Source organism: Myodes glareolus, chromosome 14 (assembly GCF_982192425.1).
Source record: "Myodes glareolus chromosome 14, mMyoGla1.1, whole genome shotgun sequence".
NCBI classification, from domain to species: Eukaryota; Metazoa; Chordata; class Mammalia; order Rodentia; family Cricetidae; genus Myodes; species Myodes glareolus.
The window spans coordinates 17,868,349-17,895,903 of NC_142039.1; the positions used below are offsets into that span (position 1 = coordinate 17,868,349).

At 39.0% G+C, this 27,555-nt stretch overlaps 1 protein-coding gene across 3 annotated transcripts in view; it reads left to right on the plus strand.

Annotated features, from left to right (window-relative positions):
• The window catches only part of Upf2 (UPF2 regulator of nonsense mediated mRNA decay), a 107,271-nt gene extending 80,182 nt beyond the window's left edge, over nt 1-27,089 (plus strand). For 2 of the 3 annotated variants that reach the window (XM_085699094.2, XM_085699095.2), the window contains exons 17-22: nt 3,417-3,518; nt 3,763-3,861; nt 10,702-10,869; nt 17,416-17,557; nt 18,240-18,360; nt 25,814-27,089. In XM_085699094.2, coding sequence (XP_085555220.1) covers nt 3,417-3,518; nt 3,763-3,861; nt 10,702-10,869; nt 17,416-17,557; nt 18,240-18,360; nt 25,814-25,823 — 642 coding nt within the window. In that variant the 3' untranslated portion in view covers nt 25,824-27,089. The remainder of the gene's footprint in view (nt 1-3,416; nt 3,519-3,762; nt 3,862-10,701; nt 10,870-17,415; nt 17,558-18,239; nt 18,361-25,813) is intronic. The other variant, XM_087896389.1, reaches the window with a different exon arrangement.
• The last annotated feature ends 466 nt before the right edge of the window (nt 27,090-27,555 follow it).

Consider the following 27,555-nt stretch of genomic DNA (forward strand, 5'->3'; position numbering starts at 1 on the left):
AAACCCTGTCTCAAAAAGCAACCAAAAAAAAAAAAAAAGAAGAAGAAGAAAAAAAGAAAAAAAAGATACAATACAGCCTTATAATGATAAGTGTATAATATAATGATAATATGTATAATACATACACACACATACATACGCACACTACTGAGCTAAATCAGTGTGTGTGTGTGTGTGTGTGTGTGTGTGTGTGTGTGTGTGTCTAGCATGCATATAACCTTGGGTTCCATTCTTCAGAACCCCTCCCTGAACAAAGCTATTGTTCAGTTTTCATCTTGGTTCTATTTTTTTTGTGTGTTTATGAGTATTTTACTTACATGTATGTATGTATACCATGTGTGTGCTGTGGCCCCAGAGGCCATAAGAGGGCACTGGAGCCTTTACAGCTAGAGCTACAGATCATTGTGAGCTGCCATGTGGGTTCTAGGAACCGGACCAGGATCCTCTGCAAGTCCTCCTAACCATTGAGCCATCTCTCCGACCCCATCTTCATTTTTTTATGTCTTAGCACCTCCCAACCCAGAAATTTTCTCTTAAATATCAGCTGAAAACACAAATAATTGTTGAAGATTAAAAAAGATGATCTACTAAAACATCATTTTCTGCAACATTTATATAATTAATAAAAAATGATAATATTTATTGTTAAAATAACAATAATATTTACTAGATTTTTGCTATACTGTTCACTATCGTAAATATGATTGTTTCTTATGAATAAGGTTGATATTAGTGAGAAACTAAGGTACAAATAGGGTAAGTAATTTGCCCACAATCTCAAGAGTAGTACCAGAGCCAGTATATAGCATGGGCACTTTGGTTTTTGTTACATTGCCTCTCCTGCTTGCCTCACCAGCTCAGGCTTTGTGGTGTATTAATGATCACTTTATAATTCTATCCATTATGGTAGTTAGGGAGATCAGGACAGATGTATTTTTGTTCTTCAAAATGAATATTTTTATCCAGTTGGCCCTTCCTCTATGCATTCTACTACTCACATACAAAAAATATTTGAGAGTAATATATTTATTCTAGGCATATGCAGACTCTTTTAGTCATACCCTAAACAATGCTGTATAGCACTTAAATATATTTGATAGTATAAGTTATCTATAGATAATGATGCTTCATGGGAGTCCTTGAACCAATCCTGAGATGCAGTTTTATTGACTGAAAAATAACGGGAGGGGTGTTAATTCATTCAGCTTAGTTTAACCTAGTTTTTAAATATGAGGCATCTTTTATAATTAACTGATTTATGGGAGAGGCCTGGGAAGATGACTTATTTGGTAAATTGCTTGCCTTGCCAAATTTGAACACTAACACCCACATAGAAACCTGCAATTCCCATTTTGCTGAATAATCTTGGAGGATCACTGGCTACCCAGTTTAACTCAATCAGTGAGCTCTAGATTTATTTAGAGACCCTGTCCCCTGAAGTATATGTATACACACACACACACACACACACACACACACACACACACACACACACTAATTCATTTTCTTCAAGGGCAAATTTAAGACTAGTTTTTTGTTTTGTGTATTTTTGATTGGTTGTTTGCTTGCTTGCTTGTTTGCTTTTGAGACAGGGTCTTAAGTATCTTACTGTGTGCCTGAAGATGATCTTTGTCCTACTTGGGTTTTTGTTGTTGTGATAAACACCGTAATCAAAAGCAGCTTGGGAAAGAGGATGGTGTAGTTCATGTTAGAGGTTGCAGTCCTTCATTGAGGAAAGCCACAACAGGGGTTGGATGGAGAAAGTAAAGCAGAGACTCCAAAGAAGTACTGCTTACTGGCTTGCCCAAGTTTTTTTGTTTGTTTTTTGTTTTTTGTTTTTACATGCATTGTTTTGCCTACATATATGTTTGTGTGAGGGTGTCAGATACCTTGGAACTGGAGTTCAAGACAATTGTGAGCTGTCATGTGGGTGCTGGAAATTGAACTCAGGACCTCTGGAAAAGCAGCCAGTACTCTTAACCACTGAGCCATCTGCCCAGGGTGGCCTGGCCATCCCACATCAATTATTAATTAAGGTAATGCCCCACACACATGCCCACAGATCAATCTGGAGGCGATTACTCTTCTTCTCAGGTAACTCTAGCTTGGCTCAGCAGTATAGCCTTGAACTCCTGACCATCCTTTCTTAGGTCCTGGGATTTATTATAAGCATATACACCATGCTTAACTAAGAACATCATTTGTGAATTTAATTTTAAATTACAGAACTACCTTAGAAAATAAAGCTTGTGCTTTAATTTTTAACTTTTATTATTTATTGGAGGTGGGTAGGTATAGATGCACAAGTGTACCATAGCACTGCTTTGAAGGTCATAAGACAGCTGGTAGGAGTCAGGTCTTTCATTCCACTGTGTGTATTCCAGGGATCAAGTCCAGGTCATCAGACTTGGTGGAGAACACTCTTCACTGGCCATTGTATTCTTTATGAAATCTTTTCATGTAGAATTCCTAAAAACTTAACAAATGTTTGTAGTAACAGTGTACTTTTGGGACTTTAGAATTATTTTTTACATATGAACAACTAACAGTAGTACAGATTAATGTCATTTATTTTAGGGAGTATTTCTCACTTGGCACGTTGAGAAGCAGCTGAGTTTAGCATAGTGGATTTAAAACTTATTGACACCTATTTGACCTAGTTATTGAGAGTATTGTTTATGATATCTAAATACACTGTGCACTGATCAGGTTGGTAACTGTTAATTCTGTATCAATCATTGATGGTTTCTGTGGTTTAGAAGAAAATATGGTATGTCTTCATTATGAAATGTTAATTCTCTTATATACAAAAGTGCTATTCTGTTAACTTGTGTCAGTATGAATGAAACTGAAAGGTGTTGTGTTAAGTGACATAAGCCTAGCACAGAAAGAATGGCATATGTCTTCACTCACTCAGGGAAACTCTAAAGAAAAAAAAAGAATCACATGTTTAAGAGTGAAGTAATGTGTTTGTTGAGTAGCAGTGAGTCCTTAGACATGTGACTTTTCTGAGCTGCAGATTGAGTTTTTGTGTTTTTACTGTAAAAAATGGGAGCAATAAAGTACAAGATAACTTTTAAACTACAAAACCTTGTAAAACTTAGTGCTATATCATTGCCTTTATCTAGTGGTATTAAATTTGAACTTTGTATAATTAGATGAATATTTTAAAAACTACAGTGAGAAATTTCCTTAGAGGCGAGAAGGTTCAGGAAATTCTTGTGTATTTCAAGTTTATGCAACACCTCTGTGTGCTGTCTGACCGACCCAGTGACTAGCTTTTAGTTTCTGACATGTGGGAATGTTGCCTTCTGACTTCTGTCATTCATTTTGAACAGACTCCATAAAAGGAAGCTTTTTAATGTGTGTTAGGTCCCCTTTCAGAGGGCTTAATCGTCTATTGATGTTAATTTCAGGAGGGTTCTGATGAGGAAGAGGAGGGAGAAGAGGAGGAAGAGGAAAATACAGATTACCTCACAGATTCCAACAAGGAGAATGAAACTGATGAAGAGAATGCTGTATGTATGGCCATTTTGTTGTTTTATTATTATTATTATTGTGTAGTGTTTTTGAATATTTGAGCCTGTGATTATGAAAAAGAAATTAGCTTTCTTGGGAATTTACTTGCACTCAGTTTTCCCTTGGATAACATTCTTTTAACCTTCATTCTTTGGTTATGTTAACTACATCTGTATAGAAAGGCTCTGACTTATGAAGCATCGCAGTGAACATTTGTTGTGGTATTTTCTTTGTTTTGGCAAGGAGGTGATGATTAAAGGAGGTGGACTGAAACATGTGCCTTGTGTAGAAGATGAGGACTTCATTCAGGCTCTGGACAAAATGATGTTAGAAAACCTTCAGGTATGAAATACTCTCCTTTTTGGTTGGCCTCGGACCCACAGAGATCTGCCTTTCTCTGCCTCCCAAGTGCTGGGATTAAAGGCATATGTCACCACTGCCCAGCTGAAATATTCTCTATTTAAAGACTCTTTTGAACACAAAACACTGTAGCACATAAAATTCTGATTAATGTGAGAGTCTTTGTAAGCAGCCTCCTCTGTAGCATATCTCCCTCATGTTCATAGGTTGTGACTGCCATCCTGGGTTCCTGATTTGCAATTTGGAGGTGTTTGGGGAGAGATGGGGTCGGGGGAGGAGAGAGAAAGGAGATAAATGTAGTTAACTTAAGACTGGGAACAGAGTCATTTTTAAGAGCATGTGGTACCCTTACTGAGCTTGGTTCCCAACATAGTGTTGGACAGCTAACAGGTACCTATGATTTCAGTGCCTGGAGATCAATAAATCTTTATGTCTACAGCATTAATAAACTAGATTTGGTTTGGGAGGGTGAGACAGGGTTTCTCTGTGTGTCCCTAGCTTGTCCTGGAACTTACTCTGTAGACCAGGCTGACCTTGAACTCTGAGAGCCATCTGCCTCTGCTTCCCAAATGCTGGGTTTAAAGGTGTGTACCACCATGCCCAGCTAATGAAGTAGATTTTATCAAAACTTATAAGGCTGTTCATTTTGTTTTGAAATGTAGTGCTGGAGATCAAACCCAAGATCTTGTGCATACTAGCTGGGCACTGAACTGTACCTTAACTCACAATATAACAATTATTAAAATATCACAGTAATTTGAAATAATTACATTTTCCTGTAATTGGAGAGAAAATCCTTTGGGTTGTATGCATCCGCCTATTAAATTCCTGTCGCTTTTTGGTGACATCGCAGTGCTTTTACTGGAACATTGACTTGGCAAGGAGCAAGTTCTATTGAAGGGAAGTAAAAATGTTCAATACAGATAATTGTTGATCAGTTTGTATTAGAAAGAGAAGAGAAATAGGGAGTGGCTAGGGTTGGGCATAGAGCAGGGTGGTTTCTTAGCATGTTTTTGTTTAAGATATTAACTCATTATATGCAATGAACTGGTTCTTTAGGGAAGAAATACTGTCTTTACTAATGACACTTCTTCCTTCTTTCTTCTTTCTTCCTCCCTCCCCAAAGTATTATTATTCTTCCTGAAGTTATTATTAAGTTTAGGATATTATTTTACATATATTAAGTATTAGGCCAATTTGCTTCTTCCTTTAGATATTAGGTATTTCTTTATATCTTCAGATGTTTTGGTATATGTATTTGGGGGCGTTGTTTGATTGATTAAATTTTTTCTTTTTTTTGTTCTCAATATAATATTTTTATCAATTCTATTTTATTTGGGAATTTCATACAGTTTACCCTGAAAACTTGCTTCCTATTCCTCCCAGGTCTACTCTCCCACCTCTGTGTGCCCTCCTCCAAAAAACTGGGGGGGAGGGAACCCCAAAAAGCAAACAAATAAAACACCAAATCCAATTTATATTTCCCATATACTCATTGGCACGTTGTCAAACTCCTAGTGGCCAGCCCCTTAAAGAAAACCAAATCCTCTTCCACCCACCCCCACAGCCCCCCACCTCCATCAGAGGCCATCATCTGTGAATTTGTGATAAAGCTCTTTAATAGCTTCCTGTCTGAGCTGTTCCTTTATTTATTTTTTGTTTTAATTTTTTTGGAGGTGGGGAGATTGTCATAGAAGCCTTCAATGTCTCTCTGGATCTTGTTTATTATTTTTTTACATTGTTGTTGTGTTTTTTTTCTTTCGGTTTTTGTTTTGTTTTGTTTTGTTTTGTTGAGGCAAGGTCCCATTAGGTAACTGAAGCTGGCCTCAGACTTAATAATTAGCCCAGGCTGGCCTTAAATTTACTCTCTTCCTGCCTCAGCCTCCCAACTGCTTGAATTACATGTACATTCTACCGTAATTAGCCCAAGAGCCCTTAATTTATGAAATAAATTTCATGTCATTTTAGAGGCATGTCAAATAAAGCATAATTAATTATTCTAATCTTCTGAAAGAAAAAATAGTTTGCATAAAGAAGCTTATGGAGTCAGTACCATTTAATAAATATTATGCAACTACTATGTGACTACCGTTGTTCAGCAGGTGAAGTGTAAGTAGTATATAAGACAAGTGCTCTTCCTGTTCTTAGAGAAGATAGATATTTTAAAACTACCAAGAACATTACTTCTAAATTGTGCTAATTTGGTAAGGATAGAATGTTTTGGTTTATAGAAAGGGAAGATCCTTAGGTGGGATGGTGGAGAAGACATTTCTAATGTCACGATGGAGCTGTTTAAGGGTGGGCAGATGAGATGGCTGGTTAAGAGTACTGGGCTGCTCTTCCAGAGGACATAGGTTCAATTCCAAACACCCACATGGTGGTCACAACCATCTGTACACCAGTTTCAGGAAATCTAATGCCATTGCAGGTGCCAGGCATACAAACGGTACAGAGTCACATGAATGCAGGCAAAATACCCACACACCTAAAATAATTTTTTTTTTTAGTTAGGGGAAAGTGGAGAAAATTACAGAAGTCTTGAGGCAGAAAAGATCTTGCCTTAGAAAACTAAATAGAAGCTTAGTATCAGTGGACATAATCTATGGGAAAATGATGACAAGAATGAGAACTATAATGGGAACCCTTGGAAGAAGAAGTTCTATGTGAAGGTGGTACTGATAGGGGTGAGACTGCAAACCTGAAAGCTTGGGTAGAAGGTTATATTGATAATCACCAGGTTAACAAAGGCATCAGTTTGAGAGCTTTTCAGTTTGTAGAATGAACTGAATTTATTAGGTGCTTGACTAGATACAGAGTGTGGGTTCAATCTTTTGTAGCTATGACAGATGCCTGAAAGTAGTAGTTTAATGGAGGAAGAATTTGTTTGAATCTTGGTTTCAGTCCTTGATTGACTCTGTCACATTTAGAGTGACCTATAGCATTGCAGAAGCATCATGAAGGAAGTGCATGACGTAGGCAACTATAATCCCAAGGAAATATTAAGGGACAGGGACAAGATACACTTCTAAGAACATGCCTCCAGTAACCTGCTTCCTGCAGACAGGCTTGTGTTGGTTAGACCCTTTGTCCCTGTGACAAACACCAAGAGAACAACTTATAATAGGGAAGAAATATTACTTTTGGTGTCCAATTTCAGTCCTTTACCGCTTTATGCCTGAGGCATGGTAGTAGGGGTGTGTGATAAAGACTGTTTACCTTATAGAGGTGGAAAGCAGAGACAGCAGGACAGGGGCCAGGTAAGACTCTTCAGAGGTACTTTCTCCATAATGAATTTTCTTCAGCAAGTTCTCACCTCCTAAAATTTCTAATATTCTCAAAGTGGCACTCCTAGCTGGAACTAAACTTTTAGACAGAAGTCTCACTATTGTACGATAGTGGGCCTGGAACTTGCTTTATAGATCAGGCTAGCTTAATTCACAGAGATCTGCCTGTCTTTGCCTCCCTAGCGTTGGGATTAAAGGCATGCATCACCACACCCAGCCTGAGCATTAAACTTTTAATGTGAATCATGTAAGGATATTTCACACTGTATAATTAGACTTTTTTGGGGGGGGCGACCCACCTCCAAATAATGACACAGAGTCTTATTATTAATTATGAAAGCTTGACCTTTATCTTAGGCTTGTTCTTAACTAGCTCTTGTAATTTAAATTAACCTATTTCTAGTAATCTACGTTCTACCACATGGCTTTTTACCTCTCCTCCATTCTATATGTCCAACTCCCTCTATGTCTCACTGGCATATCTTCTGTACCTCAGATTCTTCTCTAGTTCCTCTCTCTCCCCAGAAGTTCCACCTAATCTCTCCTGCCTAGCTATTGGCTATTCATCGTTTTATTAAATCAATGACAGCAATACATCTTCACACAGTGTACAAATACCATAACAATACTAGATCCATAGCAATGTTTCACCTCCTAAGTTTCCGTTACTTCTCAATAATGCCATTTGTGGATTAACACCTGCATGATCCATAACTTCTCAAGAACCCTACTTGGAGCCTGTGAGATGGCTCAACAGAAAAAGCATTTGCTACCAAGCCTGATGACCAGAGTTGGAGCCCAGGCCCTGCATGGTGGAGGAGTAAACTAACAATTCCAAATTGTCATCTGACCTCCATACATACATTGTGGCACATTGTAGTAAGGAGGCTGCTTGTTGGTTTCCGGCCACTTAGCCCCAAAATAATCACACAGAAACTGTATTATTTAAATCACTGCTTGGCCCATTAGCTCTAGCTTCTTATTGGCTCTTACATATTATTTAACCCATCTCCATTAATTTGTACATCACCATGAGGCCGTGGCCTACCAGCACAGTTTCAGCACATCTGTCTCCCGTGGCGGCTCCATGGCTTCTCTCTTGACTCTGCCCTTCTTTCCCCAGCATTCAGTTTAGTTTTCCCTGCCTAACTCTGTTCCTCTATAGCTCTGTTATAGGCCCAAAGCAGTTCCTTTACTAACCAATGGTATTCACAGCATACAGAGGGAAATCTCACATCAGCACATGTTCTGCAACCCCACCCCTCAAAAAATACCTGCAAAATAAATGAATAAATAAGCATAAAAATAAGTCTTTAATGTCTATCAGTGGTGTTAGTTGTCTGTCAATGAAGAGTCAAATAAGGAGATATGCATGTATTTATATCTGCTGCCCACCCTCTGTATATATGTTGAAATAGGAAAATGCCCAAGAATAGTATTAGAAAAATAGCTTTGATCCCCACTACTCAGAAAACTGAAGCCAGTGTATCACAAACTTGAGATCTGTATTGACTACAGAATGAGTTTAAGGCCATCCTGGGCAACTTAATGAGTTCAGTCGTGTCTCAAAAATAAAAAAATAATAAAAGGGATGGGGACATGGCTTAGTGGTAGAATGTATACCTAGACGTGTTCAAGGCCCTGAATTCAATTTCTGGCACTGCATATTAATTATATATGTTTAATGTAGGACAATTTGCTTGATAATGGTTGTTTGACCCTATGTGTATGTTAGCATATGTAAGAGAAACTATGGAGGAACATAACCTATTGATAATGGTGGTTGCATCTTCAACTGAGGCGGAGACAGGTAAGATAAAGGAATTAGTATAGATACTAATAAATTTTTTTGTATTTAAATATCTTACAAAGAGAATGTGTTAGTTTTGCAATCATTAATAATTTATGAATACAGGTCAGGATTTGCCTAACAACATTTTTCATTTTTAAGTAAAAGATGTTTATAAATCTAATAGATCTGGGACTGCTTCAGGCCAATTCTAATAAATTATAATTTAAAAAACAAAAACCAATAAAACTAACATTTTGCTTGATTGGCAAGTCTCTTGAATACATGAAACTCATATTAAAAGATAATTTAAATGTTAGAAGAGCAATTTTGAGACCTTGAAAGGAATCAGCCTGCTCCATTCATCAGGATGTAGGCAGGAATTGTTAGCATGAATATAGCATGAATTCCCACTTCCTTAAATACATCATTTCAGGTCCCTGCTTTTCCACCTGTTCTTCCGCTTCAATTTTTTTCTATATTTCCAAAATTGCTATTTTCTCATCTTTTTGGAAGAAGTTGCACTAAGTCATTAATATTCTCAAATGTCTCATTTCTGTTCAATCTTTCATAAAATTTCTAGTCCCAGTTAGACATACCTCTAATACATTTTAGCTTACATAGTCTCATTTGAAAGTTTACACGCTTTCTGAAGGTACTTTAAATAAGCCCCCACCCCTGCCCCGTGTGTGTGCTAGACTGAACTAGACATTGTCATCATCCCTCATTCTTCACATTATTTTTTAAACCTAGTGATTGGCTTAGTCTGTCTGTTTGGTAATCCCCTGGTATCTTCCTATGTCTGCCTATCATTGCTGAGACTACAAATATAACTATACCCAGCCTTTTATATGGGTGCTAGTGATCCAAACTTAAGTCTTCATGCATGCATCTCATGCATTCTACCTACCGAGCCATCTCCCCAGTCCCTAGACTATGTCATTTTGCTCCTAGTACCTCCAGGCTTAACACTAAGTAAGCGTCAATGAAGGTTCATGTAACTGATCATTTGGAAATTCATTGTAAATACTAAAATTAATTGATACGACAACCAAGAAATTTTTAATGTGAATTGCTATAGATTTCAATTGCTATAGGTTTCACTTGTTCTTGGGTACTTGTTAAGCACCTGTTGTATGTAAAGTACTGCCTGTGAATGCTGGGGAGAGGGTGATTAGCTAGCTCTCAGTCTGGTGGAAGAGTCAGACTTCAGACACTGAGATTTTCTGATCATTACAAAAGCAGATGTAATGATCTGTAATGACTAAAGAGTGAAAGGACAGAATGCTTTTGAAGAACTCGGTCTATGGGACCTGCAGTGCTGTGTGTCTCTAGGAGGCTGGTGCACTGAACAGAATCCAAATTCCGTGGTTCCTTGGAGGTCAGACACAAAGGTAGTGATATTTCTATTTCTTGGTTTCACTTGTATTTCAGAGTCTCTGTATCTTAGGGTTATGTTTTAAGAAATAGCATATTTGTCGGGCGGTAGTGGCGGCACACGGCTTTAATCACAGCACTTGGAAGGCAGAGGTAGGTGGATTTCTATGAGTTTGAGGCCTGCTTGGTTTTCAAAAGTGAGTTCCAGGACAGCCAGGACTGTTATACAGAGAAACTCAAGCCTCCCCTCCTCCCCCCACCAAAAAAGAAGAAAGGAAAGAAATACCATGTTGAGTGAATTGTTTGCAGTTTATATTTATATTTCTCTGTGTTTCAGAATACTTACATACTTTTTAAATTTCTGTCTTGAAGCAGAGAAGTGGTGAATCTGTTAAAGTGCACCAACTTGATGTTGCTATTCCTTTGCATCTCAAAAGCCAACTGAGGAAAGGGCCCCCACTTGGTGGTGGGGAAGGAGAGACTGAGTCTGCAGACACAATGCCATTTGTCATGTTAACAAGAAAAGGCAATAAACAGCAGGTAAGAAATGTCCACTGTGTAGTTAATTGGTGGTTATCAGGTGTTATCTATTATATGTATGAAAGATGCATTGATTGACTTTTACAGAATAGATGTGTGTCAGTGGAAAGGACTTTTAAATTCTAAATATGTATATATTCATAAGAATATATAAATTCCTTGATTTCACATAGTAAACCATATAAGGAAGTTCATGGTAGGGAGGAAGAAGATACTAGCATCTCAAGAAAATGTTGAACTGCCAAAGGTTTTTCTTGAAATTTGTTATCTGACCCCGTGCCAGATATAATTCTTACTCTTTCTTACTATGCTCTCTTTCTTTGCTATATGTTACATATGGCCTCTCAAAATCATTTCCCTGGCTACTAAGCCATTACTTTGGGCATTCATGTGTTCATTTAGCAGGGTTTTTTTGTTTGTTTATTTTTTGGTTTTTCGAGACAGGGTTTTCTGTAGCTTTGGGACCTGTCCTGGAACTCATTCTGTAGACCAGGCTGGCCTCGAGCTCACAGAGATCCACCTGTCACCCGAGGACTGGGATTAAAGGTGTGTTCCACCACTGCCCAGCCATTTAGCAGATATTTACTGAGCATCAATTCTGCTCCATTAAGCATGTGTATGTGTCTAGGTCTATAGTGACACACACCATGAAATACCTGTCTTAATGGATCTTATGTCTCACTGAGATGATAAGACCTGGTTGATATACAAGGATAAACGCCAGCAGTCAGACACAGCTCCTGGATGGACATGTATTGGTTCTGTTTGTGTGCTTTATCATTTCTGATAACAGGTTCATTTCTAAAGTTGATAAATTCATGTAATAATTGACATTTTTACATTCTAATGTAAAGTAAAATAATGGTATATATTAGAATTAAATACTAGATTTTATGAAATAAGGTAGCTTCCACAGGTAGATAAGTGTAATACTTGGTTTTCGTGTTATTCACATAGCCATTTGGCATGTTTGTTTCATGCTAAGCCCTTTGTTTAGACCATAAGTTAAGCATATTCTTTCTCTCTTAGAGCTTCATTCTGGTTTAGGGAACCATAAAGTCAAGAAAGTCACTGTCAGCTTGAAATAGTGTGAGGGAAATAGCACGAGATGAAAAGAGACAGTGGCAGGGCTAGAGACATGGAGACTTTCAGTGATTGTGATGGAAAGAAGAGTCTGTATTCAAAGTAATGATGCCAGCATAGTGAGATGGTTCAGTGGGTGCAGGTGACAGGCTGAGTTCAACCCCAGAACCCACCTGGGAAGAGAAAGGTGACTGCCAGAAATTGTCCTCTGACATACACACTGTATCTATATCTATCTATCGCACACACAGAGACAAACTGAAAAACTAAATCTAACTATAAAAACAATCAAAGGTCTTTCTGGAGATGGAGGCTAGGGAACCTAAGAAGAGGATAATGGTAAGCAGGAATCTCTGAAAGATTAGAGAATGTGAATGCCACCATTTGGTCTTGGATGTCTGCTTCTCTGTTCATTTCTCCTCCACAGCCTTGGGCCCAGCTTGCCTCCCTGCTATCCTTTCAAACTTAGATCCTTCTGGATCCAGTAGCTGAGACCCAGTCCTGTCACTTCAAGAACAGAGGAACACCTTCCATAATTCCCTAGGTCCTCCAAGCCTAACTCCAGCCCTGAATTGGCTTCTTGGGGACAGAAAAAGCTCTGCAGCACTATCCTTACTCACCAGTGCCAGCAGATGGCAACCTAGGCAAAGACACTGACTCCCTGCACACACCTGCTAAGACCTTAGCATGGAACTCTAGCCCCTTCTTGGACCTGGTGCTCAAAGTGGGCTGCCACTTACTTGCCTTCAGCCTTGTTCCAGAACCTAAAAGCTCTACCACACTGCAATATCCGTCATCCCCTGCACCTTCCTAAGGAACTAGAGTGGGTACAAGTACTCAAACCTTGGGAGTAGGTAAGATCGGGCAGTCTCTATTCTTAACTATCAAGCTACTAAGCAGATGCGAGGGCTGAGGGCTTACCCCTTGGAAAAGAATCTTCACTTAACTTTGTTAAGACCTGATATCCTTCCTTCTTTTTTCCAGTAAGAAAAAAAAATGAGAAATTAAGACCATCACCAGCACCCTAGCCCCAAGGCAGGGGGGCACAGAGGCAGAGCCTTGCCAGCTATGCTTACCCACCCTCCACACTGCCGCTTCCAGTCTGTTTGATGTTTGGGATATATGACTCGATAAAATTCCCCTCTGCATTTTTTTTTTAATTTGGAAATGAGTGTCTCTGTTCTTGTCCATAATTTCTTATTTAGATAAGGGATTATAGAAGTCCTGCTTTATACCATTCTTTTGCTGGCTGGTAAGTAAAGAAGTCTTGATAATATCAAAATAATAGGGCCAGCAAGGACTTTCCATCATGCCTAATGTTAAAGTTAACATGTCAAAATCAGACACTAGCTTCCTTCATCACCCCCACCTTCTCTGTGCATGCACACACACACAGCCCTACCCAGATCTCATTGTGCTTTCATGAGGCTCACCCCTCTCTAGACCAGGGCTGTGCTTTATGCTCACTCAGTCTAAAGAGGAAAGTGAGAGCTGGTTTTGGTAAGAATCCTAAATTAGGTGTTATTCCCTGATCTTTGCCAAAACTGCTTCTCAATTACCTGGTGTTGGTATTTTACCACTGTAACTAGGGTTCTCAAATCCCAAGTACTGAACTTTTTCCCTAGGCCTACCTAGTTTTTTGAGCTAGACTTTTTTTTTTTTTTAAAAAAAACTTAGTCATCCCATTTTAGGTCTCCTTTATCTTTCTCTCTTTCTTCCTCTGTACTCCCTACCCATGCCAATGGCTTTTCTTGGCACAAAAAAAGTAAGTCTGAAAAGGTCATTTAATTCTAACATTTTAAGGCATAATACAGTGCATAAAACCTTTACATGTGTGGAGTGGGGGCAAAGAGTAGTGTTTAGCTACTATAATTAGGTATTTCTTGGTTCCCATTACTGCATAACTACTCATGTCTTGGCATGTACCTTGGGTCCTGAATTTTGTTAACTAAAAATAAGCTTAGTAATATCTTTTCTGAAGAAAATACAACAATAGTTTTCCTCTTTATTGTATTCAGGTACACGTAAAAATCCACTCATCAGCATGCACATGCTGTTTAGTCCATATACAACTTGTAGGCTTTGACAGTACACCGAAATGTACCTCAAGGCCAGGCATGGTGACACACACCTGTAATTCTCAGAGGCTGAGACAGGGTCATTAATTTGGAGGCCAGTTTATTGGAAGAAGCATTATAGTATTTTGTAGTCTGAATAAGTGTATTTTGTTCTGTGTGTTTTTTTTTTTATTTACCATTTGGGTGTTGGCTTTTCTATAAGTGTGAAATCTGTTATTGTATAGGAATGTTTAATTCTTCACTCCAGTGAAAGATCTCTTTGTGACAGGATTTCTGTTTAGAAAAGCCTTACTGTGGTAGTCATCTGCAGAAAAAAATATATCAGTGAAGTGAGTTGGTAAAAGTGTCAACAATTAATGTCTACATTTACGTATTTATTGATTTGATCATTAAAAATGTTTTAGCATAATAGCTCTGTTATATAATTTAGCATATTTTGTTTTTAAAAATACAAAGTAAATCAGGCAGTGGTAGCACACACCTTCAATCTCAGCTCTAAAGAAGCAGAGGCAGGTGGGTCTCTTGAGTTCCAAGCCAGCCTGGTCTACAGAGTTCTAAGACACTTAGGGCTACACAGAGAAGTCCTGTCTTGAAGAAGGAAAAAAAAAGTTGGGGTTAGAGAGATAGCTCAACCTTTTGGTGTTTGCAGTACAATCATGAGGACCAGAGTTTGGTTCCAAGCACCCATATAACAAACCAGAATCCTACAGACACACGTAACTCAGTTCTGAGGAATCCAGCACTCTTTTCTCCCTCACTCAAGCAAATATGCAAATAAAATGATTTTTTTTAAAAAATGCAAAGTAACAGATTCAACACAATGCCCATCAAAATCCTAGCAAAATTCTTCAAAGACCTCAAAAGAACGGTATTCAACTTCATATAGAAAAAGCAAAAAACCCAGGGTAGCCAAAACAGTCCTATACAATCAAAGAACTTCTGGAGGCATCACAATCCCTGACTTCAAACTCTACTACAGAGCTTAGTACTGAAAACAGCCTGGTATTGACATAAGAACAAACAGGAGGACCAATGGAACCAAAAAGAAGACCCGGATATCAATCCACAGACCTTCAAACACCTGATTTTTGACAAAGAAGCAAAAAATATCAGATGGAAAAAAGAATGCATATTTAACAAGTGGTGCTGGCATAACTGGATATCAACATGTAGAAGAATGAAAATAGACCCATATCTATCATCATGCACAAAACTCAAGTCCAAATGGATCAAAGACTTCAACATAAAGCCAGCCACACTGAACCTTATAGAAGAGAAAGTGGGAAATAAACACTTGAATGCACTGGCTAAGGAGACCACTTCCTAAATATAACCCCAGCAGCACAGACACTGAGAGAAACAGTAAATGGGACCTCCTGAAACTGAAAAGCTTATGTAAAGCAAAGGACACAGTCAACAAGACAAAATGACAGCCTAAAGATCTTCACTAACCCTACATCAGACAGAGGTCTGTTATCCAAAATATACAAAGAACTTGAGAAATTGGACACCAAAAGACCACATAATCCAATAAAAAAAAAAATGGAGTAAAGACCTAAACAGAGAACTCTCAACAGAGGAATATAAAATGGCTGAAAGACACTTAAGGTAATGTTCAACAACTTTAGTCATCAGAGAAATGCAAATCAAAACAACTCTGAGATTCCATCTTACACCTGTGAGAATGGCCAAGATCAAAAACACTGGTGAGAACTTATACTGGAGAGGTTGTGTAGTGAAGGGAACACTCCTGCATTTCTTGTGGGAATGCCAGCTGGTACAACCCCTTTGGATGTCAGTGTGGCGATTCTGTTTCTCAGAAAATTAGAAAACAGCCTTCCTCAAGACCCAGCAATACCACTTTTGGGTATATATCCAAAGGATGCTCAATCATGCCACAAGGACATGTGCTCAACTATGTTCATAGCAGCTTTATTTGTCATAGCCAGAACCTGGAAGCAACCTAAATGCCCCTCAACCGAAGAGTGGATAAGAAAAATGTGGTACATTTACACAACGGAGTACTACATAGCAGAAAAAATAACGACAGTTTGAATTTTGCAGGCAAATGGATAGAGCTAGAAAACATTATTTTGAGTGAGGTAATCCAGACACAGAAAGACAATTATCACATGTACTCATTCATAGGTGGTTTTTAAACATAAAACAAAGCAAGCCAGCCTACAAACCACAATCCCAGAGAACTTAGACAACAATGAGGACACTAAGAGAGACTTCCATAGATCTAATCTACATGGGAAGTAGAAAGTATAAAAAGACAAGATCTCCTGAGTAAATTGAGAGCATGGGGACCTTGGGGGAGCAGAGAAAAATGTAGAGCTCAATAAATATCAATAAAAAAATACAAAGTATATTTAACTTAATACTGAAAGACAAACAATTGTTTTGTAACCAGTACCCATAAAGAATTATAATTTGTTCCATGTTTTGACGAGGATAATTAGAATTTACTGTAACCTGAGACTATATATATATATATATATATATATATATATATATATATATACATATAGTTTTAAGATACAGCCATATTACGATTCAGCTTAAAACAACACCTTTAGTACCCCACTGTTGCTCCTACTGACACATGCTCCAGAAGGTCAGTAAGTGATCGCACCTTTGATCTGGAGTTATTGGTGAGGTCTCTTATGATAGATAGTGCATGCAACAGAGAATTTAGGTTATGAGACACCTAAATGTCTTATGCTTGCTAGTTAGCATAGTTTACTTTAAAAATTTCCCAGGGAGCCATGAGCCATAATTTTATAGATTTTTATCTAAGTTTGTCTGCCATATGCATTCCTAAGCTAGAAACATCTTGCTTAGAACAAGCATTCCAAGAAAGGGAACAGTATCTCAGGATGAGATGCTTCATTCTCATCCTCGAAACAAAGAAGTGCTCAGAATGCTGAAGATGGGTAGATTTGCATTTTGATCAATAAAAGTCTTTTGAACGTTGTTCACATATGAGGGGTCTGCAGGATGAAAAGTTGTTCTGTCTCTAGGTGTATGCTTCCAAAGAACTGCTATTTATGAATTCAGTCAAACTTAGTGGCCTTCTACTCCAGGTATCTCTTGGAAAAATCTGATTTATAGTGAAGGATAGATTGGGTTGTTTTGGTTTGGTTTTTGGTTTTTTTGAGCAGGATTCCTTTGTGTAGTTTTGGCTGTCCTAGAAATAACTTTGTAGATCAGGCTAGCCCCAAACTCGCAGAGATCTACCTACTGCTGCCTCCCAAGTTCTGAGATTTAAAGGCGTGCGCTACCACTGTTCAGCCTGACAGTATTGTTTTTTAAACTAATATATTTAATTCTTAACTATTTTATCAGGCTATTTGTGATTCCAATGTTATTTTTCCTCCAGTTTAAAATTCTTAATGTGCCCATGTCGTCCCAACTTGCTGCAAATCACTGGAACCAGCAACAAGCAGAACAAGAGGAGAGGATGAGAATGAAAAAGCTCACATTAGATATCAATGAACGACAAGAGCAAGAAGATTATCAAGGTATAAAATAATTTATAGCCCATAGACTTCCAGTGCCATCACTCTGGAGACTGAGGCAGGAGGGTCACCATACATTTAAAGACAGCCTGGGCTACATAGTAAGACTATCTCAGCTGGGCAGTGGTGATGCACTCAAACTCACAGAGATCCTCAAGCCCCTTTGCCTCTTGCCTCTGCCTCCCAAGTGCTATGATTAAAGGCGTACACCACCACCACCTGTCTGTAAATAAGTCTTTAAAAAAAAAATAGTGTTTACTGTGCAAGCATGAGTACTTGAGTTGGAATTCCCAGCATTAAAAACAAAAACAAAAACAAACAAAAAAAACAGGTGTGGTGATTAATGTTTGTAACCCCAGTGTTGGAGAGGCAGATATCTGGGGCTTGCCAGCCAGCCAACCTCAAGTAATAGTCAAGGCCCAAGTCCCAGTGAGAGACGTGTTGAAAAACAAGATGGACAGTGCCTGAGAAAAAAAAACACCTGTTGTTATCCTAGCTGTCAGGGTTGTTACTTCCTTACCTTTGCATGCTTTCAGTACTTCATAATCATTAACCTATACGTTTTTTGAAAGTTGCTGCCTACATATAAACACCAATGAACTTGATCTCTATGGTTTTTTGTGCATTTGTAGAAACATTTATTTACAAGAGTTAACTGCATTTTTCTCTTTACTCCTAATCACAGAAATGTTGCAGTCTCTTGCACAACGCCCAGCTCCAGCAAACACCAATCGTGAGCGGCGGCCTCGTTACCAACATCCAAAGGGAGCACCTAATGCAGATCTAATCTTTAAGACTGGTGGGAGGTAAACAGCCTTCACTTGATTCCTCCTCACAAGGGTTCCTGTTAATGTTTTTGTGAAAAACTGAGTTTGGGATTAGCCTGTTACATCACTGCTAAACATACAAAATAGTTTTAAGAGTTTTAAGCGATTGTGATGCCTCCAGAAGTTCCTTTATTGTACAGGATGGTTTTGGCTATCTTGGGTTTTTTGTTTTTCCACATGAAGTTGAATATTGTTCTTTCAAGGTCTGTGAAGAATTTTGCTGGGCATTGCATTGAATCTGTAGATTGCTTTTGGTAAGATTGCCATTTTTACTATGCTAATTCTACCTACCCAAGAGCAAGGGAGATCTTTCCATTTTCTGGTGTCTTTATCAGTTTCTTTCTTCAAAGATTTAAAGTTCTTGTCATACAGGTCTTTCACTTCTTTAGTTAGAGTTATCCTAAGATATTTTATGTTATTTGTGGTTGTTGTTAAGGGTGATGTTTTTCTGATTTTTTTCTCAGCCTGTTTATCGTCTGTATAAAGGAGGGCTACTGATTTTTTTGTGTTAATATCTTGAAATTTGCAGGCAAACGGATGGATCTAGAAAAAAAAACATTGAGTGAGGTAACCCAGACACAGAAAGACAAATATAATATGTACTCACTCGTAAGTGACTTTTAGATTTAAAGCAAAGAAAAACCAGCCTATAGTCCACAACCCCAGAGAACCTAGACAACAAGACCCTAAGAGAGGCATACATGTCTCTACATAGGAAGGAGAAAAAGACAAGATCTCCTGAGTAAATCGGGAGCATGGGGGTTGCTGGAGAGAGTAGAAGGGCAGAGGGGAGAAAGAGAGGGGAGTGGGGAAAAAATGTATAGCTCAAAAAAAAAACAATAAAGAAGCAAAAAAAAGTTAGAGACAATGAAAAATATTAGTTTCCTGCCTGTTCTCTTTCTTTAAAGTGTATGCTGTAGTATTGATATCTGTTGCTCTCATAAAATTATCAGAAACCAGAACTGTTAGAATGTTTTGACATTTAATATAGTGGCATTTCTATTTGGTAGGTTAACATCTCGGGTGTTCTTGTCAATATTCAAGACTTTCTCAACTAAAATAATGTCTTTTTTTTATCATTCTTATATGTTGGGTTGCCAAAAAGTAGAAGAAACAGTGTCCATACCCTCAAGGCTAGAGTCTAATAGAAAAATGAATTTACGAGTACTTGAAAGTTAATTCTGCACTAGTTGTTTTTGTTTTGGGGTTTGTTTGTGTTTTTTTTTTTGTTTTTTTGTTTTTGTTTTGTTTTTTATGATGGGGGTTTGTTCAAGATAGGGTGTCTCTGTGTAGCCCTTGATGCCCTAGAGCTCATTGTGACTTTGCTTACCTTAAACACAGACATGTCCGCTTTTGTCTCCCAAGTGCTGGGATTAAAAGCGTGCACCACAATACTCGTCTTAGTCATTAAAAAAAAAAAGAATTATTGAAATACAAAGTATTTCCTAGGAAGTAGGAAGCATAAAATATGGGGAATAGATATGTAAATATATAAATGCATATGTAAAAACATATGTGCCTTTTTTTTAAATTTCATGTGCATTTTCTGTTTATCCTACATGTATGTCTGTGTGAGAGTGTCAGATCCCCTGGAACTGGAGTTACAGATAGTTGTGAGCTGCCATGTGGGTGCTGGGAATTGAACCTCAATCCTCTAGAAGAGCTGTCAGTGCTCTTAACCACTGAGCCATCTCTCCAGCCCCGTTTATATGTTTGTTGATGGTGTTACATAGTTGTCTTTCCAAAATTCTTCATTGCTGAGTAGAAGTGGTCCACACCTTTAGTCCCAGCACTGGAGAATCTGAGGCAGGCAGATCTCTGTGAGTTTAAGGCTGCCTTGTCTACAGAGCTAGTTCCAGGATAGTCTCCAAAGCTAGAGAAACCCTGTCTCAAAAATCCAAACCAGAATTCTTTGTTAACATTCTCCCATTTCCCTTTGAATTTCCCATTGAAAGAGGTTGCCTTGTTTGTTTTTCCTTTCCTCAAGGTAAGGCTATGACTTACCATTCTCATTTCACTGAAGCTTCACTTGGAACCCTTCCTGGGTCTTGGCTATTGCCTTAGTCACCCTCACAGTGTAGGCTCTGTTTTGTTTGTTTGTTTTGTAGAATTTTTTACTTTTTGAGTGTTTTGCCTACATGTACGTTTGTATACCACATACGTCCCTGATGCCTGAGGAGGTCAGAAAATACACTGGATTCCTTGGTCCTGGAGTTTGGGATGGTTATGAGTCACCATGTGGGTTCTGGGAATCAAATTTGAGTTCTCTGCAAAAGCAACAAGTGCTGCAAACTGCTGAGCCATCTCCCCAGCTCCCCACCCCTTTTATTTTTTTTAAGTTTTATTTATTATTCATTCATTTATTTATTTATTTTGAGATAGGGTCTTACTATGTAGCTCTGGCTGACCTGGACTAAGATCAAGTGTAGATTGCTGTTGTAGCCCCTCATCAACTTTGTGATCTTTTTTGACCCTTCTGTGTCATTTTCTTTGCTATAACTAGTATTCTGAGATGCAGTCTGCCATGTGACTTTGTGAGTCCTTCTATCTAAAGCCCCTCAGTGGTCCCTTGTGCTGAGCTTATAGTATAGACTCTGAGTTACACAGCTTTGTTAACTTTTCTTGTTGTTCTTTCTCATATTCTCAGCCAAGCCGGCCTCTTGGTATTTTCCCCCCTTCCCATCTCTCTTCCCCTGCTTCCCTCTTTGACCTTTCTCTGCCCTCTCTGTATCTCCCCCTCCATATCCTGCTTCTCTGCAACCTGGGGTAACTCTGTTCCTCTTTTAAGGCCTGCCTTGGTATTCTTAGGACTTTCCTAAGTAAATAAAGATATGCTGCCATGACTCTGCTCTACAGAGCAGTTTCTACTTAATTACCTGTTAGCTTGTCTCCATTCCCCCAGGGGATTACTGTAGAGGTAAGGATTGTGTTTTATCTTTCCTTGTATCTCCTACATGGCACTTACAGAAGTGGCATCTAACAAAAACTCAATTAGTTGAAAAGACAAAGGGACTTTTTTTGTTTTGGTTTGGTTTTTCTCTGTGTAATAGTCCTACCTATCCTTAACCTGGTCCTTTGTAGACCAGGCTGGCCTCAAACTCACTGAGATCTGCTTGCCTCTGCCTCCCAAGTTCTGGGATTAAAGGTGTGTGCCACCACTGTCCAACTGAGAAAAGGACTTCTTTACAGTCTGTGTTTAATCATTTAATTTTCTTTTCCAAGTCTCCTCCAAGCTCATTCCTGTATCCTTTCTTTGTGAGAGTCATAGCTCTTCAGCTAACTTCTTTGGCCTGTTTTATCTGAAATCAAAACTTAAAAAAAAAAGAATAAGAAAACCCTAATTTATCCATTAGGGTTGGAGTTTCTATTGCTGTGAAAAAAACACCATGACCAAAAAGCAAGTTGGGGAGGAAAGGGTTTATTCAACTCACACTTCTGTTCATCACCAAAGGAAGTCAGGACAGAATTTAAACAGGATAGGATCCTGGATGCAGGGGCTGATGCAGAGGTCATGGTAGGGTACTGCTTACTTCCTATGGCTCGCTCAGCCTGCTTATCGACCCCAGTACCACCAGCCCAGGGATGGCATTACCCACCATAGGCTGGATCTTCCTTCATCAATGACTAATTGAGAAAATACCTTACAGCAGGATCTCTAGCTTGTGTCAAGTTGATACACAAAACCAGCCAGTACAACTGATTGACTTGACACACAAACTTGACAAAAAGCCACAGCCCTTACTTTCTTGTTTATCCCCAATATCTTACATTAAAAACATAAATAACTTTAAAAGTCCCACAATCTTTACAAATCCAAAAGCATTAAAATTTCGGTTTCTTTAAAATAGCCAATCTCTGAAACTCCAAAATCTCTTAAAAGTTCAGTCTTTCAGCTGTGGGCTCCTGTAAAAATCAAAATTAAATACTTTCTTATTTCAAGAGGGAAGAACCAGGGCACAGTCACAATCAAACCAAAGCAAAACCAAACTCCAACTGTGTGAGCAAAACAACATTCAATGTCTGGGATCCACTCATGATCTGGCTCCTCCAAAGGACTTGGGCCACTTCTTATGCTCTGCCCTCTGCAGCACACACGCTTGTCCTTGGCTCTGGCTGACTTTACTACTGCTGCAGTCCTTGGTGTTTGTTGCATGGTACTATCTTCTCCAAATTGCTGGGATCCTCTGTTTCAACTGGGCTGCGCTTTCACCAATAACCTCATAAGCTCTGTTCATGGTGCCAAGCCTCAGCTTCTCCTTATGACCCCTTTATTCCTGGGTCTTCAACTACTACTGTGTCTGTACCTTCACTAATGGCCTCTTCTGACTTCTCACAGTGCCAAGCCTCAGCTGCTCTCCCTTCATGCCATCAAAACCAGTACCACCTGGGTGACTTTTAACTCTACCAAGTCTACTGCCAGCTCAAGGTACCACCTTGGCCACCTCTGGAACACAGCTTCTGTGTGCTGACTCTGCGGAAACGCTTCCCAGAAGATTTCACCTTAGCAAAGCTGATTAACTTCTTAATCACTGTTAACTTCTCAGCTCCAGCTGACCAGCATGGAGTGTCCCAGCAAAGCAAAGCAAAGATTTCACTTCAGCAGTTCTGCTGCCTTGTTAATCCCAGCTCAACCTAAGCAGAACCACAGACTCTTAAAGCAAATAGCCCTGATTGAGTCTTTAAATATCCCTCTGATATTTCAGAAGCCAGGCCTCCATCCTCTGCACTGATCTCAGCATTCTTCCAAGCTCACACAGTCCATCCCACGTAGCTCTCAGCACTCAGAGGCATCTCTAGCCCAGAGTTCTAAAGTCCTTCCACAAGCCTGCCAGACCACTGTCAGGTCTGTCACAGCAATACCCCACTACGCTGGTACAAATATGTTTTAGTTAGGGTTTCTGTCGTTGCAATGAAACACCATGACCAAAAGCAAGTTGGGGAGGAAAAGGGTTTATTAGGCTTACACTTCCATATTGCTGTTCATTACAAAAGGAAGTGAGGGCAGGAACTCAAGCAGGATAGAATCCTGGAGGCAGGAGCTGATGCAGAAGCCATGGAAAGGTGCTGTTTACAGACTTGTTTCTCATAGCTTGCTCAGCCAGCTTTCTTATAGAACCCAGGGATTACAGCTCCCACAATGAGCTGGGCCCTCCCCCATCAATCATTAAGAAAATACCTTACAACTCCATTTTAATGAGGCATTTTCTCAGTTAAGGTTCTGTCCTTTCAGATAACGCTAGTTTATATGTCAAGTTGACATAAAACTAGCCAACACATCCATCATCTTTAAGAATGGCTCTTTGAGCCTATCATGGTGGCATATGCTTATCCTAATACTTGATGGGGCAGAAACAGGTGTTATTTCTGTGAGTACAAGGCTTGCTTGATCATAGCAAGTTCCAGACCAGCCAGGGATATATAAGACCCTGTCTCTCAAGGGGCGGGTAGAGGTGGTATATGGCAGCATAGTACTTTGCCGAGTAGTTAAGAGTACTTAATGCTCTCTCCATGGACTTGAGTTTGGTTGTGGCAATTTACAACCATCTGTAACGCTGTTTCAGGGGATCTGACGCCTTCCTCTAATCTCCACAATATCAGGCACACACGGGTAAAGCATTCACATAAAATCTTCTTAAAGGCCCTTTGTAAAGAAAGTATAATGAATGCTTTAAAGATATAGGCGTGCTGGGCAGTGGTGGTGCTCACCATTAATTCCAGCACGAGGTAGGTAGATCTCTGTGAATTTGAGGCCAGCCTGGGCTACATAAGTTCCAGGACAGAGAAGATCTACCTTGTCTTGGGGGGGAAAAAAAAGAAAGTGTATTCCAGTGCTCCTCAAACTTTACAGATGCACATCAGTTATTTACTGAAATGCATCTTGCCTACCCTTGTTTTCATAATGAAATGGTGTTGCTGTATTGTCTAGGTTCATTTAAGTAATCCCAAGCTTAGTTCTCCCATCTCATCTTTTCAAGCAGCTAGGACAGCTGACTTAAGCTTTTATTGTATACCCTCCTCACACAAACATTGCTGGATAATTATCCCAGCTAGGCATATGTTCTCCCATTGAGTTAAACCCCTAACCCATTGTTTCTGTTTTTCGAGACAGAATCTCCCTATGTGCAGCTCAGGAAGGCCTTCAACTCTCCTAATTCCAGTACAGAGACTCGAATTATGTTGTTCCACCACATTCCATGTAGGAACTTACTTATGAAATAGTGTACCTCCTAGAATAACAGCCCAAGTGTGCACTGGGAATACTTTTTTCAGCTCTTAGCATCAATCACTCAGGGTAATTCTTTGCCTATAAGCTAGTCAAGTGATACTCTACTAAAAGTCTGAAGTCTGTCTTACAAAGACGTTTAACATTTTCTTCTCTCATCCATTGAACTTACTCCATTTTAGATAGCTGCTTTGTGTTTATTTCAGGAGAGACCTTTGCATCTTTGAATTATTTCTTTCAGGGGATGGTTGTATTGATTTCCCCCTCATTCAGTTTGTTCAGTTCTGGGGTTGTTGTTTTGTTTTGTTTGTTTGTTTGTTTGTTGTTTTTGTTTTTTCCCATGGGTAGATACAACTCAGGATATACTTCTCCATATTTGTATTTTATTCCTTGAAGGTTTCTTGCTACTATAGCCTGCTGTTTGTAAAACATAATGTGGGAGTTCATTCAAACTGTCATGAGGAAGTACAGCAGAAGTTTGTTGTCTCAGTTTTGGAGACAGAAAATGTGAGGCCAGGAAATCAGCAAGGTTGATTTCCTCTGAGCTGTAAAGAACATATTCAGGCTTCTCAACTTCCAGAAGCTTGCTGGCAGTCCATGGCTTGTAGATGTGTCACTCTAGTCTGTGTCTTTATGTCCACATAGTGTTCTTTCTGTGCATCTCTGTGTCCATGCTTTATTTTATGAGAACATCCTCATGTCGGGAACTCACCCTATTGCAGCATGGCTACATTTTAACTGATCACATCTGTCAACAGCTTTTCAAATAAGATTATAATCTGATGTTTTATAGGTTAGACTTCTCCATATGCATTTAGGTGATACACAAGTCAACCACTCATAAACTGATTTCTTAGCATCTTAGAAATTAGTTGTAGAGTGCCACATATGGTGGTACGTGCCTTACAATTATACTATAACTTGGGAGCAGAAGACAGAAAACCACAAGTTCATGATTATCCTCAGCTACATAGTGAATAGAAGGCTAGGTTGGGTTACATATGACCATATCAAAAATGTGGGAGACAGAAAGTCGCTGCAGAGAAGGTATAGGAGCCATATGTTATCTATGGAGGACATTGTGTGATCTTCAAAAAGCATTTACTAGGAGAAGTCGATGTATGGTGATTGCTGGTGCTTGAGTCTTTCTTGCTCCAATTTTGTCCTGCAGTGGTAAAGTTCCTAACGTCAACCTGTTTGTACCTTTAGGAGACGTTGATCCAGCAGCACGTGTCATTTCATTAGGTCCTGTATCTGATGTTGTGGATAGTGGAGTCCTCCAGCAATTGAATGAGAGCAGCGGACACATCTCAGCATGTCGGTCTAGAGAGTTGCGAATCTAAACCTGGGACAGGCTGGGGCCATGAGGCAGAAACACCAGCCTCCGCCAACACCGGAACAAGCCGACGCTTCCAGACAAGGCAGAAAGGCCTTTTGTAATGGAAATCACGTGAGGGTTAATCTTCTCTTGAGAATGTCAGTCAAGAAATGAGAAGGTTCACTTGACTACTGAGCAGTTACACCAGGAAGAGCGTCAATGAGATGACTGAGCCAGAGAAGACGCGGTTGAGATGGGAATGGTATGGGGGAAATGAACTTGAGTTTTAAACTTGATTTAAGTTACAGTGTCTCTGAATTGAACATCCCATGTTGGAAGAAGATACATTTGGGGGCTCCAGGACTACAGTAGAAAAGTATAGAGCAAGCAGTAAAATCTTCTAGTAAAAAACTTACATGCAGGACAACAAAATGATGAAAGATAAACAAATGCCAGATAAGCCACCAGGAAGGGTTTTGTTAAGGAGTTTGTTTCAAGAGGAACAAGGGATGAGGAAGGAAAAACCTGTTTTATCCATCAGAGTCAGTGATGTAAAATTGCCTATTATAGTGAAAGAAAATGTGAAGACTGTTAATATGCAAAGCATTAATTCAGATGGTTTAGAAAAGTCTGATACCAGCCTAAGAACGGGGATATAGTTGAGCCCATTGTAAGTATCTTTGAAAACAAAACGTGCCAGTGAGCATGTCATGGAAGAACGAAGGACAACAAGAAGTGGATCAGAGTATTTTGTTGACCTTCATGGGTTTACAGCCTCTGTGTCTAAACAAAATATGGAAACAAGTAGAGCTTTTACTTTGCTTTTGTTTTCGTTTCATTTTGTTTTCTTCCCCTCCCCCCAATAGAAATGAGGGTTCTTAGTCTGTTTCTGACAGTCTGTTAATTTATTAGGATAGGTATTTTTCATTTGCTTTCAATAGGCATAGTAATTTAGTTAAAGAACACATCTGTATGCTACAACTTGATTACATCTTTTTTTTCTATTTTGCATCTTTCTTTTTACCATGTTTCAGTTTCTGCATGTAGATTTCAATAAGAAACAAAACTTGTAAAGTTGTAACATTTCACATGGAAATGCTGCCTAATCTTCACCAGCTTCAGAAATCTGACCTTTGCCGATGCTGCAATAAAGTGTTGTAATTTGGATTTGGCATGATTTGTTTTATTTGATTTGGGAAACCTTTCAGCTGGTCAGTATCACCCAGGTTCTTCTTCATGCTTTATAAAAAATATTCTCTGATAGATAAAATGGTACATGATTATAATCCCAATACTCAGTACTGAGGCAGGAGGAGCACAAGTTGGAGGACCATCCTGATCTATATAGTGACCTGATTATATAGTGAGACTTTGTAAAAAAAAAAAAAAAAAAAAAAAAAAAAGGTCTCCCTATAGCCTTGGCTGTATATACTCATTCTGTAAACTTTGGAACATAATACATAGACCTGGAGCTCTGCTTGCCTCTGCTTCCCAAGTGCTGGGACTAAAAAGTCTGAGCTACCATGCACAGAAGACAATGCCTTTAAAAACCAAGTAGTAGATTTCTTGTGTAGCTTGACCCTGGCACTATGTTACATCTCTAAGAAATATGAAAGAAACAAAGAAATATGAA